Source organism: Limulus polyphemus, unplaced genomic scaffold (genome assembly GCF_000517525.1).
Source record: "Limulus polyphemus unplaced genomic scaffold, Limulus_polyphemus-2.1.2 Scaffold1142, whole genome shotgun sequence".
Classification (NCBI taxonomy): domain Eukaryota; kingdom Metazoa; phylum Arthropoda; class Merostomata; order Xiphosura; family Limulidae; genus Limulus; species Limulus polyphemus.
In genome coordinates this window covers 258,399-274,417 of record NW_013666752.1, presented here as the reverse complement: position 1 = coordinate 274,417, position 16,019 = coordinate 258,399, and the positions used below count along the sequence as shown (strand labels likewise).

Below are 16,019 nucleotides of genomic sequence, written 5' to 3'. Positions count from 1 at the left end.
TTTCAAAAACGCAACTTTGCCCATATACATCAAAAAATATTAGTCATCCTTTCAAATGGACAGTCTCCTGTAACCTCTTTGGTTTATAATATCAAAATACCATGCTAAAATACACAATTTATTAACACCACGTAAATATTGTGTTAATTTATCAATAAGTATCACCACATACATCAGAACACTGTTGTGCTGATTCGTCAGCTTTGTTGAACTTAAAAAACATTCCACTGTACTTTAGAGCAATCTGATACAACCATAATTAAGGTGTTATTGTGTTGTTTATTTTAACAAATAACGCCATGAAATTACCAACAAGAAAAAAATTATTTTTTATTACAGACAAGCTGCTCTGAGCACATTTTTGGACAACCATATAGAACAGAGCTGACCAGATATGACTTCCTTCTGAGCCATTTCATATAAATTTTCTCAAGTGAAATAACAATATGTAAAAATTTTTAAACCCTTTTACATCAAACTGATAACTTCTTGGACTTTATAGTTTTCATATAATGTCAAATAAAATAATTTTTTTATCATTCATGGATATAATAATATATGAACATGACTTTTAACAATATCAAAATATGTTGATTTTTGACCATTTCCATAACAGATTCAGTATTTTACACCTTATTTATAGAGCCATTATGAAAATAAGTAACAGCTTATTTAAGTTCTTAAAGATTTGGTGTAAATGAATAATTTAGCAACACTCTTTATCAATATCATCTGGTAGTTGAAAAATATGAAGTTCCAGTTTATTGTAAAATACTGGCAGGTCTCTATTGGAACCAAAAAGCCACATTAAAACACATCAACAATAAAACAACTACAACCTACAACTGCTAATTTGTCACAGTTAGAAGAAAAAACAAACAGTGATTCAGACAACCCAATAAGAAATTTCCTTGACAGACGTAAATCATATATATCACTAGGTAAAAAGGTCTCCTTGTCTGACTTGACTACTGGCAATCCATGAAACACTACAGAGTTACGATGACTCAATGCTTCAATAGCTAAAGAACAATTGAAACAATGACGGATCAGAAGTTATACACTAAAAACCTCATTTATAAATCTAAAAAAGTAAAATTCTCCAGTACAAAGATATATTTCTAAACCATTTAAATTCTGAAAACAATATAAAAACAATAACACAACACTGACAACACAATAAATCTTGTATTAATTCTGATAATAATTCCTCAGCTTTTATAAAGTTGCTCTGATTAATGACAATGTTTTCCACAAACCAGTTCTTCTCAACTTGCATGCACATGTGACTTGAGGAGAGGAGGACTGTGAAATGAATGTGGTAACTGCTAATGGCACACTGCCTGCAAACTCAACAGCTAGCTACCTAACTCCTGCATCCACAGTTACTGGCTGGGAGGGAATAGGTGCTCTTATACTATCTATCTGGGATAGATAGTAGTTACTCCAGAACCAAGGGCCAATACATGACTCTTCAATTTCCATACTGTTAGACTTTTTCCCAAACTGTGATATCATGCATACAACAAACAAGCAAGCAAAACCTTGATATTTAGTGTTAGTATAACATGTGTTCACATTCTACAGATGTTAAGTGGTACTACAAACCCAACAGAACCAAATATCAATTCTGCTTCTCTGGGCAAACTAAGTCTTTTAACCAGCATACAAGCAATTTCTTAATAAAGCCACAAGACCATTATTTAAAGAAATTGTTTCTTCTGGCTACATCCAAAGCAGTTACCAGAATGAAGAACAGAGATGAACAAAAACTGGAAAAAAAAACCCTATTACTTTTTCTTCAATGTGAAAAATCCTCGTTTTTTGTGTTCCTCTTTTTTCTCTCCTTCAGATTTGGCAGGGAGTGTCTGGGAGCGGGAAGGCCCAGCAGAGCTTTCTCTTTCTCCAATATTCACCTGGAGCTTTTGAAGCCATTCATTCATCTCATCCTATAGTAGAGACAATGGATAAAGGCCATTTTAAATTTAATATTCCAATTCCAAGTGTACAATACTTTCACATCAGTGCAAAACTACAACTTTGTTAATACAGTAGTTTTAATTGTTCATCCTTCTTTTAAAAGACCAAAATCCTTTGACAAACAAACATAATTTCACTACATACAGGAACTGGAAGATGAAATATGTTGTTGTAAGTACACAAATGTTAATATTTAATATACAAAATTGAGATTTCTTACAATTTAAGTCATAAAACCATAACAATTGTACATACATCAAAATACTTAGCATTCCTCAAATGTTAAGAAATGGTCTTCAAGAAGATCATAAATAATTTAAAGCAATATGATAAAATGTGTTGGTGTGAACTCCATGAACATTGTTATAGAAACTATGAGATGTGGGAATCACTATAAACTTGTATGCTTATCTGAATGTAAAAAACAAACAGGAAAGCTGAGAAATGGGAATGAATAAATATATCAAATAAATCTATTTGTGTTTATAACCATCATAATTTCACTGATTGCATATCTGAAAATCAGTATGGTCAGAATAATAACACTGTGAAGGTAATGTTACAAATACAATTCTTCACTTTTACTTTTGAAAAATATACAAACAAAAAAAATAAGTAGGTTAAGGTTAAAAAAAAAGATAAATACATACATCATCCTTAGCTTGGAACAAGTACTCTGCCCCACCAGGTAACCTGGAGAAAAGATATCCTGTTAATTAACATTATTTGTTATATTATAAACAGGGCCATACTGATTATTGTTGGCATCTTGTGTGAGATATAAAAATTTTGTAACTGTGCACAAAAGAAGCTAGTCTATTCTTGCCTTCAAAGATGCAAACTTGCTACACTCGCACTACCCTTGATATGATCCTGACCATAATTCAACAACAAGAAAAAAATATTTTTTTAAATGTATTTTCATATGATACAATGTTTATTCCTTCTTGAAAACAAATTATGCTTTCAGATATCTACTGTATGTGTTTGTGTGTGTTCATAGCATTCTCCTGTTACAAAAAAACATCATCAAACTAGTGCCTAATTTCATTATCCCGATTGAATAATCTACTGTGCTTTAATATTTTTTAATATAATAGTTTGGTCTAACAAACATTTGGATGTAATGTTGCTCCATTCCAATAACTACAAGTATAACTTTCAATATTTATATTTAGTTTACACATAACATTTCAAACTAAATACATATTTTGTTACTGTCATAAATTTATTACTTGATTATTACTCAGTTAGTTAGGAATTCATAGCCACACATATCCATACTAATTAATCTGTTACAAAATGATTCAATACAGTAAGAAATTTATAGCATTTAGTAATTTCAAATACCAACAACTATTAATAAATATATGCTACTGGATAAATATGATCACATGACCAATCACAGTTTTAAAAAAAATTTGGGATAATAATCCAAGGGGGTTGATTGATTACTCTAAATAGAAAATATATGTAGAAAGTATATCTCAAGGCAAAAACAAAATACCCTGAAAAAAAATGAAAGAAAAGATGATGTAGGAATGTACAATTTTAAGAAAATTGCCTGGTAGGAGGGAAACATCAAAAATTGTTAGTGGATTATTAACTTTAGTAGTTAACAAAAGAACAGTCAGGAATATATAGAGTAGTCTGCTCAAGCTGTTAGACCTACTAGCAGTTGTAACTGTGTGCTCCACAATAATAGGTTTGTGAAAGTTAACAAATTATTTATATGATTCCTTTATTGATTTTATAGAGAAGGATCATTGTTTCATTTTATCTATGGCTAAATCTTTACTGGGGTTTGTGGCTATGTATGCAGAAACCTGCTTAAGGATTTCTCAAGTGATTGCTGGGAGTTGAAAATGCAATGCAATTATAGAATTAATGTTTTACCAGTTATGAATATAAAGAGTGTTTCCTTTTTCCTCCTTAATATTCCAGTAATTGTTGAAAGTACATAGACTGTATATATACCCCATTTAATTAGAGGAAACTGGATAAATCCCATCAATACCTCTACTGGCCATCCCTATTGACTGATCTATATTTAACCAGCACTGGAGCTATGAAATCTATGTATCTTAAAAAAAAAGTTCTTCTTGACAGATCGTGAATCATTCCTAGTTGATTAAACCATATTTGACAGGTCCAAATGAAAAAGCCTAGGAAGAGTTAGAGGACAAACAAACACACTTCTCTCAAACTATAGTACGATGATGGTAGCATTAATTTAATTTGATATGTAGGAAAATAATCTTAAAATATATTTTCATGGAAAGGTAAAAAAACATAGTTAATAATAATAGTATTACATTTTTAGTAAAAGGCAGATGCACAAGTATATAAAGTCAGTAGGAGAAGAAAAAATACTTGTACTTACTTCAACCTAAAAACATGCTTCTTCTTTGTGTAATCAGTGGCAACTTCAGCTCCACCCCCTTCGAGATCAATTGGAGGTTCCCCATGAAAGTAGTTTTCTGGTTCCTGTTTATTATCAACATGAATAAAACAATATCTATCAAATATGCCTGTATATTTCTATACTAATTATAGATTAAATTTTTGACATTACATATTTTTTTGCAAATAATTATTAATAAAAGAGCAAACATATATAATCGGTTGTTGTATATTCAACAAAATGAGATGTAACTCTTATTATTTTTTGTATTTCTTTTACAGCATAAGGTTTAATTTTATATAAAGATTCTGGTGTGAAATTTTCAAGGAAACTTTCTTTAAAGTAAATAATTTCAAACTAACAGCATCATCCACAAATGGTATAGTACAGGATCCTACACAATTCATTTATGATCCATTTAAATTTGCTGTCACCATTTTCTGATTGATTTTACTAGATTAATATTCAGATTGCATTTCTGTAAGCTTAAAAAGTGTCTTCATGTGAATGAAAGTTGTAACTGTGCTTATTTCTACAAAAGTTAGGACAATATGATACTCTTTGGAGTACCATTATACACCATTTATTTATGTACATGTGTGTGTACTTATTATATATATATACACACACACACAGCTGGAAAGACCTTAAGACTAAAATAAGATATCTTAATCTAATTCACTGACCTGTTTAAAGTGTTTTTGGTCTTTATATGTAAATAATGATCTTCCTTGAAGCACCATGTAAATTTTTTCCCATGATCTGTTAAAATAAATTTAGTTTTTAGACAAAAACAGAAATGAAACCCTTTAGCTGATAACAGTCTAAATCTATGCATTAACAACATTCATATAAATACACTTAACTGACCTGTTTGAGGCTTTTTTTGTGGTTGATTCCCATTCATGTTTTCTAGCAAGCATTCCTTCAAACTGAACTCCCTCTTCAGCTGGACTCAAATGTTCTGAAACAAATGGTTTTACATTTTAGACATACACTCTTATGAAACATGGTGTTACTGGTTATTTTCCTTTCTACAGTTTTTGTAATGAACACTTGCTGGATATTAAAATAAAAACATTAAATATGTAACTCAATCCTTGCAGCTTTTTCTTAATCAACTTCACATGCTGAAAAAAATGTACCTTCAATAATGTACAAAATAATATTTTTTAAAATGGATAAAAACTTCCTCAGATAAAGCAATGCAGGGAAGTGTTAGTGGCATTACTTTTTCTGCTGGCATCAAATCAAACTTATTGGATATTAAATCTTTAAACTTAAAAGGTTTCTTATTTCTTACTCTTCTTATTTGATGTTTTCACTATTCTTACTGAAATATGTTGGCATTACTGTCTTTTTGTTTCTAAAGTGCAGTTTTGTTTATCTAACATTTATTGGATTCCTTAAAAGTTACATCTATATTTCTAACAACTTATAGGTCTTAAATAAGTTTATATGTTATTTATCACAATAAGTTTATGTTCAAACTTACAGATTGTTTTCACTAGAAAAATATAAAAATCATAACTACAAAACACCTGGCATGCAAGACTCAAATTTGTTTAATTATTAACTGTAGAATACTTTACTTTTACATTCTTTCACATGACTGTATCAATACAAAATTAAATCAGCTGGTAATTGTGAATGTAAAGGAAAACTCCAGCTATAAAATTTCCAAATAAATGGACAAGATATTTTGTATTAATGTTCACCATTACATTAAAAATGAGTCCCAGTGATAAATTAATGAAACTTAATCAATACACATGTTAACTGGTCTAACTGGTTTTAGCATGAACTTTAATGTTATCAGGTTATAATATTTAATGAAGTTAAATTTTATTCCACATTTCATTGCACTGCTTTGTTTACTTGTGGTCAAATGCTTTTCAAAATGAAAAAGGAGCTTTTACATTAATGAATAACCTTTCTTTAGATAGTAAGCTAAGAATACACAGGCAAGAATTAAATGACAAAAAATAAAACAAAGTTGCTTGCTATTAAGGCTTCAATAAATAAAAGGAACAAAGAATAACCAAACTAATATGCTTTAGTTATCACAGCCATTACCTAGTACCTATATTTACTTATATGTTAACATTTTCTTACAATGAAAATGCATATCTGATAAGTACTTATCTCCTCCTCTCACCCAAAGCTATCTTGATCTTGGACTGCTCTTTAAGCATTGCTAAAAAAATGTCACTACAGCACACCTGTCTTTTATACCCCATCAGTTTTGCACCATTTCAGAACATTTGCTGATCATGTGACTACTCTCCACCAATCATACTGCACCCTCTATACTAGTGCAGCTAGCTCCCTCTACTATTCTGGAATAATCCTCACTTCCGAAAGTTAGCAGGTACAAACCAGAAACACTGGCATATCAGTGGGGAGGAAGGGTGGGAAATGGGTGAGAGGAGGTAAGTACCTATCAGAAATACATTTTCAGTATAAGAAAATGTTAACTTCCCAAACAGTCTTACCTCCTCTCTCCCAAAGCTAGAATCCCATATTAAAAAGGTAGAGAAGCCAGTGAAGGTGCATCAATATCCAATCAAGCAGAAAGCAACTGCACTGAAAGAACAGGTGTGTAAGAATATGAAAAAGAAAGCACACCTGTTGGGTATAGCACTACTTCTAGAACAGGTGTGCTCTTTGCCCAGTAATTAACACAGTAACAAAAAGAGAGCAGAACTGAATTGGCAGGCACCAATGCATTCAGTAAAGAGATGTACAGCACTGAATCAGTGAAAAAGTGCTGTATAACCATGACTTGAAACAGCACAGCATCGAGAAACATGGAAAGTTTATTGTGGAAGCAACAATGGGTCTGTATAAGTATGTGCCAAAGGTAGTGCCTTGGATTACATCAGAGTATGTCAAGTGTGGTCTAACCAGGCAAAACATCCAGTGGAAATGCCTTGTATAAAATATTGAGATCAACAAGTGGGGTTTTCCTGGGCAAATAACATGTTATACTTTATTCACATATGTAGCAGGCCGTAGTACTGAACATAGTGATAGTGAGCCATATTGTGATGGCTAAGAAAAACGAAATAACTATACGTGGTTGGGGCTGAAGGACCATGAATTGTATATGAATAGGCCAAGTGTGCCCCCCAGGACAAAAAAAAAAAAAAAAAAACAATCCAGGGGAACTCCTTGGGATACATAATATTCATTAATTTGGCCAAGCGTAGTTCGTTCGAGCAAAAACATCCAGTGAAAACACCTTGCATAACATATAGAGATCAACAAGTGCGGTCCACCTGGGCAACACTCATGGGTAAGTGCTTTGGACACATAGGATAAGCCAAGTTACGCATGAAACGAAGACCCAATGAATGAAAATGATGGACAAAAGAGCGTACCACTCGACAAAACACACGAAACTGAAGAACGACCAAAACAGTAGCACCTGGAACTGGAAGACACAACTCTTTGGATGAACAGAAGAAAATGATGTGACACTGGAACAGTTGGAATATGAAGACAGGCATCAGTCACGATGATTTCATCATCCAGAGTCCTGGGGAAAATAAGCTCATTAAGTGAGAGGTAGGACTACATGGAGAATCGAGGTGGCTCCAGGTAAGAGTTCAATCAGGACTGTCTACGACGGGTCTTTAATCTCCTTTCTTTCGAGAGACAACAATTAGACAGGAGTAAAACCCCAGTTGAATGTCATGAAGTGTAACCAAAAAGACACAAAATACAGATACTTAGGAAAAGGACTTGTTGCTAATGAACTAAAAAAACCTAGAAATTTGTACAGTCTACAAAGTACATTATAATAATAAACCTGCAAAACTATGAAATTCGACCTAAGACATAAAACAATAAGCAACACTTAAAGTACAAAAGCACTAAAGGAACTTAAAAACACATAAATATCAAACTTATAAGTCCACTCAAAGAACAAAGACAAAGGACACGAAAGTGAAACCTAGCCTGAAGAACATGAGGCATCCAGTTAACAATAACAGAAATTTGACTCAAATCTAATCCCCTATTAGATGTGACTAGAAGTAAAGAAAAAGGAACTTACAAACTAACTAACATAAACAGTAAAAAGAAGTATAAATAATGAATCAACATACCAACAACACTGGCTGAAGTTACAATTACCTAAACAGTAACTATTGTGCAAAACCTGTACATATACCAAAAATTAAACAAAAAACAAAGTAATAATCAAATTCTAAATGCAACTTAGATGGTAAAAGAATTTAAAACATCTAACTTACCAAATACTGAGCAGAGTAGACATGAAAAACCTAAATTATTGTGTGAGGAAATTAATTCAATCCCCACAAGCTCACATAAACTTGCTAAACATGGGTATAACTACAGAGAGTGAGGAATACAGGTCTCATGGATAAAAGAACAATACCTAACCCAGGAGATTACATGAAGGTACAGTAACAGGTGGAAGGTGCAGAAGGAAATTTCCACTCAATAGTTATATCCTTCCTCTTGAAAAATTTAAACCAAAACAAAAGAAGTTGTTGGCTGAACGTAAGATACAAATTCCCCGTCAACTAAAACCTTACTTCCCCAGCAGGTAATGTCAACCCTGAGACCTGAGGACTCATGAAGACCATTGTTGACAGTTGCTAGAATTTCATCATCTGCCATATTAAATCTTAAATTCATATGAACAAATTAGAATTTGGAAAACAGAAATATTTCTAAAACAAACGAGTAGAAACAATGAAAAATCAAACACAAAAAGTCAAAACTTGAAGTTGAAACTGATATAAATTTGTGATCAAGCACAACTGAAATTTTGTTGTAACATGAAGTGTGAATTAAAACACACATCTACATTCTAGAATGCCAATCAATAAAATGAGGATTATTTTAGAATCATAGAGGGAACTGACTGTGCTAGTATAGAGGGCACAGTATGATTCGTGGAAGGTAGTCACATGATTACAAATGTTCTGAAAAGTCAAAAAACTGATGGGGTATAAAAGACAGGTGTGCTGTTAGTGAAAAATTTTAGTAATGCTTAGAAGGCAGTTCAGGATCGAGATAGCTTTGAGTAAGTAGAGGTAAGACTGTTTTGGAAGTATATATATGGACAACCAATAATATTAAGAGTCATATCTAGATAATTACATTGGTTTTATTGTAATTCCTAATTGATAGTCATATATAACCAACATATCTACTTTATAAGGTTCAGTCAACTCAACCTTCTTCTGGTTTATAAGATACCTACATCTCAGTTGGAATGACTTGCACCACCACCAAATTTACATGACACCTGCAACAAAGTCTGAATGTAAATCTAATGCTAGTAGTCAATTAAGTCAACTAAGCATCTTCTGGGTCTTCAAAAAAACTGCACTTGAGTCTGAATAACCATGTGATTTTATACCCATCTGTGGTTTTCAAGATACCTATACCTTTTTTGGGATAACCAGCATCAGTTTCATTCACAGATGAATTTTTCTTCTTCCTCCAACTACTAAAAGGAGATCTAGGAAGAGATCTTCGTTTTTTCTTTTCCTTCTCAGAAAATGGTGCTTTAAAAAATCATGCTTGTTAATTGCATCATGCAGGAAAAATATCATCAATAAAGAAAGGGTAGGTAGAATAGAAAGATAAAAAAAGGGACTTAAGCTTACCATGGTAGCTTCTTAGGATCAAATGAGTTAGGAAAACTATAGGTAAGTACATTAAAGATTTTAGATTCAATTTCTACCAAACTTTGTCACTGTTTTGAAATAACCTAAATAAGAAAATCACAGTTTACATTAGCTTGAAGAATAAATTAAACAGTCAAATTACCAAATACTAAATCTAATACAACCCTGGTCTACAAAAATATTACTTTAAAGAAAAACTGAAAGGTATTATTTAAGTACCAGTATGCCAGGGGTTGAAAATTTATTTCTTGTTTGGAGGAAATTATAACATTTGACTCTTAAAGACAGAGTTAGATAATGCATTGGGTACTTTGACTTCATCAAGTCCCAATAACTTTAAACCTCAAATTACTAGCTTATTTTTAAACCATTCATTAACCATTGGGTCCACATGTTGCATCATAATCAATAACTTTAGGTTGATGCCTATTATGACAGTCACTGTAAAGAACTGACCAAAATATTTGGGTGAAATACCTCATATGTTATGTAAAATATATAGGAAATTTCAATAATAATAAATGGGATTAATTGTAGTATTGATGACATTTTTGTTTATATTTTTTATGTTGTGGTTTGTTTTGTTATTTTTTGTGTTTGTGTATTAGAGACCCTATATCCAATTGCCTTTGGGCCCACATGTAATTTCTGTATAAATAGTTTAGAAAAATGGGCTTCAAACACAATTGAGCCCCATCAGTAGATAGTTCTAGGAATAACTGATTAAATTACAATTTTTTACCATTCAAATGAAAATAAAAACAGGCAATTTTATTTACACTAACTGTAATCACATTGTAACATTATTAAAAATGATTAGATACAGTATCTTCACAAAGAAATATTAAACTTTCGTCACATCCTGTACATTAAATTAGGTATAGAAAAATCAGTATATAACATTTGCTATGAAATAATTCAGTCCTATTATTATTAAGCTTTAACGTTTAACCTTTCTTTAAACAGGATTTGCCATAAAATTTATACACACTCCATTGCTAATGAAATGTGCACAAGGACTAATGTGTTTGGTTCAGTTTGATAAAATACAAATTTTAATTAACTATTATTGTTAACCACTTTATCCCAATACTGATCTATTTTTTTGTTTATTCCCTTAGTCATATACATGTAGTTTCTTAAACATATTTATTTTATCCCATTTACAATACAATTCCCACTATATTTCATTATCCTAATCTGCTTACCTTACAATGTTAATTCTTATTTTAGCGTTATCATTTTAACAGATATACTAAGTTAAAGAATGCAAGTTTGCTTCTCTCTATTAACACAAATTTTAAAAGAATCACACAGGTGGAATGAATTAGACAAAAAAATATATAAATTATAACATTTCTCTAAAAAAATTACTTACTACTTGGTGCTGATTGTGAACCTGTGATAACTTGTGGAAATGTCTCTGCCACAGCTGTATGGTACAGGGAACTCTCATTATAATTAAGTATATAATTAAAGTTAGTACAAAGGAAGCAAAACCCAGGCATACAGGCGTTTTTAAAGAAAGCCCATGCACAAGCAAAAGAAAATACACAGCTATAAAAGAAAAAGAGAAATAGAATAGGCTTACCTGAATCACTGATGCTTGGTACCAACTAATTAAGACCCACAACCAATAAGAATTTCACCAGAAGAAAGGTTTCCAAATAAATAATTCTAAAGCTAAACCAGAGATTAGTGATAATATACCTCCAACACCACATTTCCAAGCCCATAGAAAAGAAGAGTAAACCAAGGAAATTTCATCAGGTTGAACCAAGTATATTACATTAAGAGTGTGATATTGCTCACTTTTAATGGAGAATTAACTAGATTATGTATTTATAAAGCATGACAGTCATTACAACACAAAATATTATATGGTTACATACAAACATTATGTATATAAAAAAAGATAAGTATAATTTAATATAATAACAAAATTGATCAGTTTTCTGTCTGTGAAGTGGTATCCCTTCTTTTTCTTAATTATTAAGTTTATATTTTACACATTTTCCCCCCTCTATCACTCAGTTGTCTTTTAAATTTCAATATGAAAAATGCCAGCTTACTTCTGTTAGTTAATTTTAGTACACATTTTTGCAGAGATAAACTAGGTGACACTAAGGTATTACCTTACCATAATTTCAACCAAGAAGGTATATAAATCAATTTGTTACAACATGTAAACAAGTTCATCAGATATTCTGTCAACAGCCAATAGTAATCACATGTTGACTTGTAATCACATTATTTGGTAGAGAATAAAATGTATAAATGAAAAGAATCAAAGCTAGGTGTTTGAGCCATTATGGAGCTATATATTATGTGAAATACCTTGCTTAGGTTATTGCAAGTTAGAATTAGAGTATTGTATGTGTTGTTAAACAGCTTGTGATAACATCTGAATTTAGTTTTTTCTTCTTACTGGCCTGTTTTCCCAATGCTGCTTGTGCTAATATTATATTTCTTAGTCAAGGTTACTCTTTTTGGGTAAGTTAAAACTTCTGCATTTTCAGATGTATAATTAGTAAACAATTGGCCTGGTATGATTATTGGATTGTGAGTATATTCTGTTTGATGAAGGTTTTAATAAATAGTCATTAAGAATCCTGGTAGTAACAATTCAACTGTTCTTAGCCAGAATAAAAGATTTGTTACATGTTTTATATCAAATTGCTATGATTTTTAACAAGTTTTAGAAATAAACGACAAGCGTGATATAAAAAATGTTTTACAAAGTCATTTAGAATACTGATTTGTTCTAGCAGGTTTTCACTGTTATCTCCAACCTATTAATGAAATAAGAGATTTAATATCACCATGGTAAGTTACCACAGTTGTACTACATGTACTGAATAATTCTTCTGTTCACTTACAAAAATATTTTCATTACACTTCTAGTCCCAAGAAGTTAATAAAATGATTCATTAATACCACAACCCATGTGAATCACATATCTCAAAAGAAAAAACTGAATACAAGTTAAACCATTTTGTTTTGTTTGCTCCTATTTTAAGACACAACTTACCAACATATTCCAAATTCCAAGAAACAAAATGAGCACACAGGTGATAATTTCTTTTTATTTCATGTTTCATATTTATACACCCTAGGTATTAATGTGTGTGTGTGTGCACTACAAATGCTCAATTTATTCAAAAGCCTTTGAAATAAACATAAAATAATTAGCATAAACAATAACTAAAAAAAAAAATTACCTTCTGCTTTTGTCTCTACAACTGCTTCCTTCTCTCCAATAATTTCTTTCTCTTTTTCTTCCACGGGTGACACCTCAGCCTCTTCCCTGAAAACAAAATATTTTAAACATCATGAAACATGCACTGATCTCCTTTTACAGTTGAGATACATATTTTACACATAAAATACATTTATTTCATTATAGCTTCTTATGACCTCTGCAAAATATATTTTTTTTTACTACAGATATGACACACTAAACAAATTCATTATGGATTCTATATTCTTTTCTTTTTCTCACACAAGCGTAAGTGATTACTGATTCAATATCATCACAAATTGGTTTATTTTACATTATAGTAGAAGTTCATCTGTTACAAATGAACTATATATATGCCCAGTATCAGTAAATTTAGCATGCAGACCAACAGTCTAAATGATACTTTGATAATTCCTAATAACAGCTAAATACCTCTCAACTCAAAACAATGAGAAAATTATCAGTCATCCAAAATTAAAATCTAATTACTCAACACATTAATTCTGCCTTTTAAGCAGTTTTTTAAACAGTGTGTGTACTTTATGAACAGAATAATTTTTTTTTACATTGTATACACCAGTTATTCTTAACTGATGGGCTATGGGACTCGTAGTTTTGTGCCGCTGCAACTGTGACTGCCATAAACTAATGAGTCATCAACTGCATATGTAGGCCTTTACTACTGTGTGGACCTTGAGGTGCAAAAAGTTGAGAAACCCTGGAAATACTATATCCATGCTTAAAATCCTTCTTCTTAGTGACAACTGTTGTTCAAGTACATACTCTACTCTCCAGTTAAAATCACTGAAAAGTCAATTCTTAGACAGTAATCATGGTTAAGAATTTAAAAGCAATTAAATTATCATATTCTGATAAGCTTTACCTTTAGAAACACTGTCTTAACTAAGAAATACACGTACATACATACATACATACAGTATTAGAAATAATCATGGAAACAGTAAAGAAATAAAATATTATGGGTATGCTACCACTTTTGAATACAATGAGCACAAAACTGATTTTTTTCTAGCAGTTTTTCACTGTAATCTCCAATCTATTAATAATACCATGGTGTGTTCCTACAGTTGTACTAAGTGTAATGAATAATTATTGTGTTTGCATACAAAGATAATTCTGAAATATTTCCATAGCCCTACTAGTCCCAAGAGGTTAATAACAAATGTTTCATTAATATCAAAACCTATGTAAATCATATTTTTTAAAACAAAATGCAGAATACAAGTTAAATCACTTTGTTTCATTTCCTCATATTTCAAAGTACAATTTACAGTTGTAATCAGATTTACAAGAAACAGAATGAGAACACAGATGAAAATGGTGTTGATAGTTCACATTGTGACTGGTTTGAGTAAGTGCAACACCAGTATAAAACCCATAAAAGTAGAGGCAGTAATACGACATACAGTTGTATGAATTCAGTTATGTCTCACGGGAATGATATACCACATGAAGTCTATAGAAATCAAAGTATTGGCTGGTCAGGGATACTCCACATGAAAAATTGTGGCAAGACTCGATGTTTTAGAAGAAGCTGTATGCAAGACTCCAATGAGGATACATGAAACTGGTACCATTAATAATAGCAGTGGTTGAGGTAGAAATCCAAAACTTTCCTCAGGTGATTTTGAGTATTTCAGGATAAATTCTCTACAAAACAGATAATAGGCAAGTATAGATCTTACCAAGAACTTTGCTGTAAATACAATAAGATACACTTTAGTACAAAGTGATCTCGATGGATATGTAGCTGTTCAAAAACTACTGATAAGTGCCAAGCCTAAAAGTTGAAGTGGGCATTGGTCCACAGACAGTGTAATGAGTAAAGCTGACAACATGTGATCTTTATAGATGATTCCAAATTAAAAGTGTTCAGCAACAATTACTAAAAGTTCATTTGATGGTGGAGAGAAGAACAGTATCATAGCCAATGTACAACATTCACTGTGAAACATGGAGGGATGATTAATACAAGTATGAGGTTGTATCTCAGCCAACAGTGTTAGTGATCCACACAAAACTGATGGCACCTTTACTGTTGATAAGTAGATTCTGATCCATCATACAATATCCACAAGAACACAGTTTATCAGGCAGGAATTCATCATCATCCAGCAAAGCAATAATCCCAAGTAAACAGAAAATATATGGTTAAACAATGTTACAACAGTAAAGTGACATATGGAACACTCACAACCATAGTTTGGCCTGTACAAAAATCCCAATATGAACATTCTTGAGAGCTGTATGAACTTATATAACAGCTGAGAAAGTCAAAAGGGAATTGAACAACTTGGCTGAATTGTAAAAAGTAATACAGAACACATAATACAGGACATTTAAAACAATATGCCACAATTGTACATTGAAAAAGTGCATAGCAGCTTTAAAACATGCAATGTTCTGCGTAAATCACACACACACAAAATACCACTGCACTTTACAACTTATTTACTTTTCTTTTGCATTTTTTGTAGTAATGTTTTGTACCATTAATAAATTTGTTATCTCGTTGCCATGAATCATGTGCGTGTGTGTATGTATATATACATACTAGCTGAGTTACCCGCCATTGCACGGTGAAAATTTAGATTTGAAATGTATAGATCAGTATTTTTTTCGGCAAATTATTCAGTAAGTAGACAAAAGCTGTGATGCGAGAAATATAAAAGCATTTAATCAAACAAAGCTTTATTTGAAATTA

General features: G+C 31.5%; 1 protein-coding gene across 8 annotated transcripts in view; it reads right to left on the bottom strand.

Moving 5' to 3' along the window:
• Positions 1 to 305: 305 nt before the first annotated feature.
• The window catches only part of LOC106462325 (spectrin beta chain-like), a 120,715-nt gene continuing 105,001 nt past the window's right edge, over positions 306 to 16,019 (bottom strand). For 3 of the 8 annotated variants that reach the window (XM_013922229.2, XM_022389542.1, XM_022389544.1), the window contains 9 exons: positions 13,275 to 13,360; positions 11,432 to 11,485; positions 9,811 to 9,930; positions 5,255 to 5,348; positions 5,071 to 5,146; positions 4,364 to 4,467; positions 2,631 to 2,673; positions 1,795 to 1,949; positions 306 to 1,022 (listed from right to left, as the gene is read on the bottom strand). In XM_013922229.2, the coding sequence (XP_013777683.1) occupies positions 1,016 to 1,022; positions 1,795 to 1,949; positions 2,631 to 2,673; positions 4,364 to 4,467; positions 5,071 to 5,146; positions 5,255 to 5,348; positions 9,811 to 9,930; positions 11,432 to 11,485; positions 13,275 to 13,360 (739 nt within the window). In that variant the 3' untranslated portion in view covers positions 306 to 1,015. Of the gene's footprint in view, positions 1,950 to 2,630; positions 2,674 to 4,363; positions 4,468 to 5,070; positions 5,147 to 5,254; positions 5,349 to 9,810; positions 9,931 to 11,431; positions 11,486 to 13,274; positions 13,361 to 16,019 lie in introns of all 8 variants that reach the window. The other 5 variants (XM_022389543.1, XM_022389545.1, XM_022389546.1 and 2 more) reach the window with 3 other exon arrangements.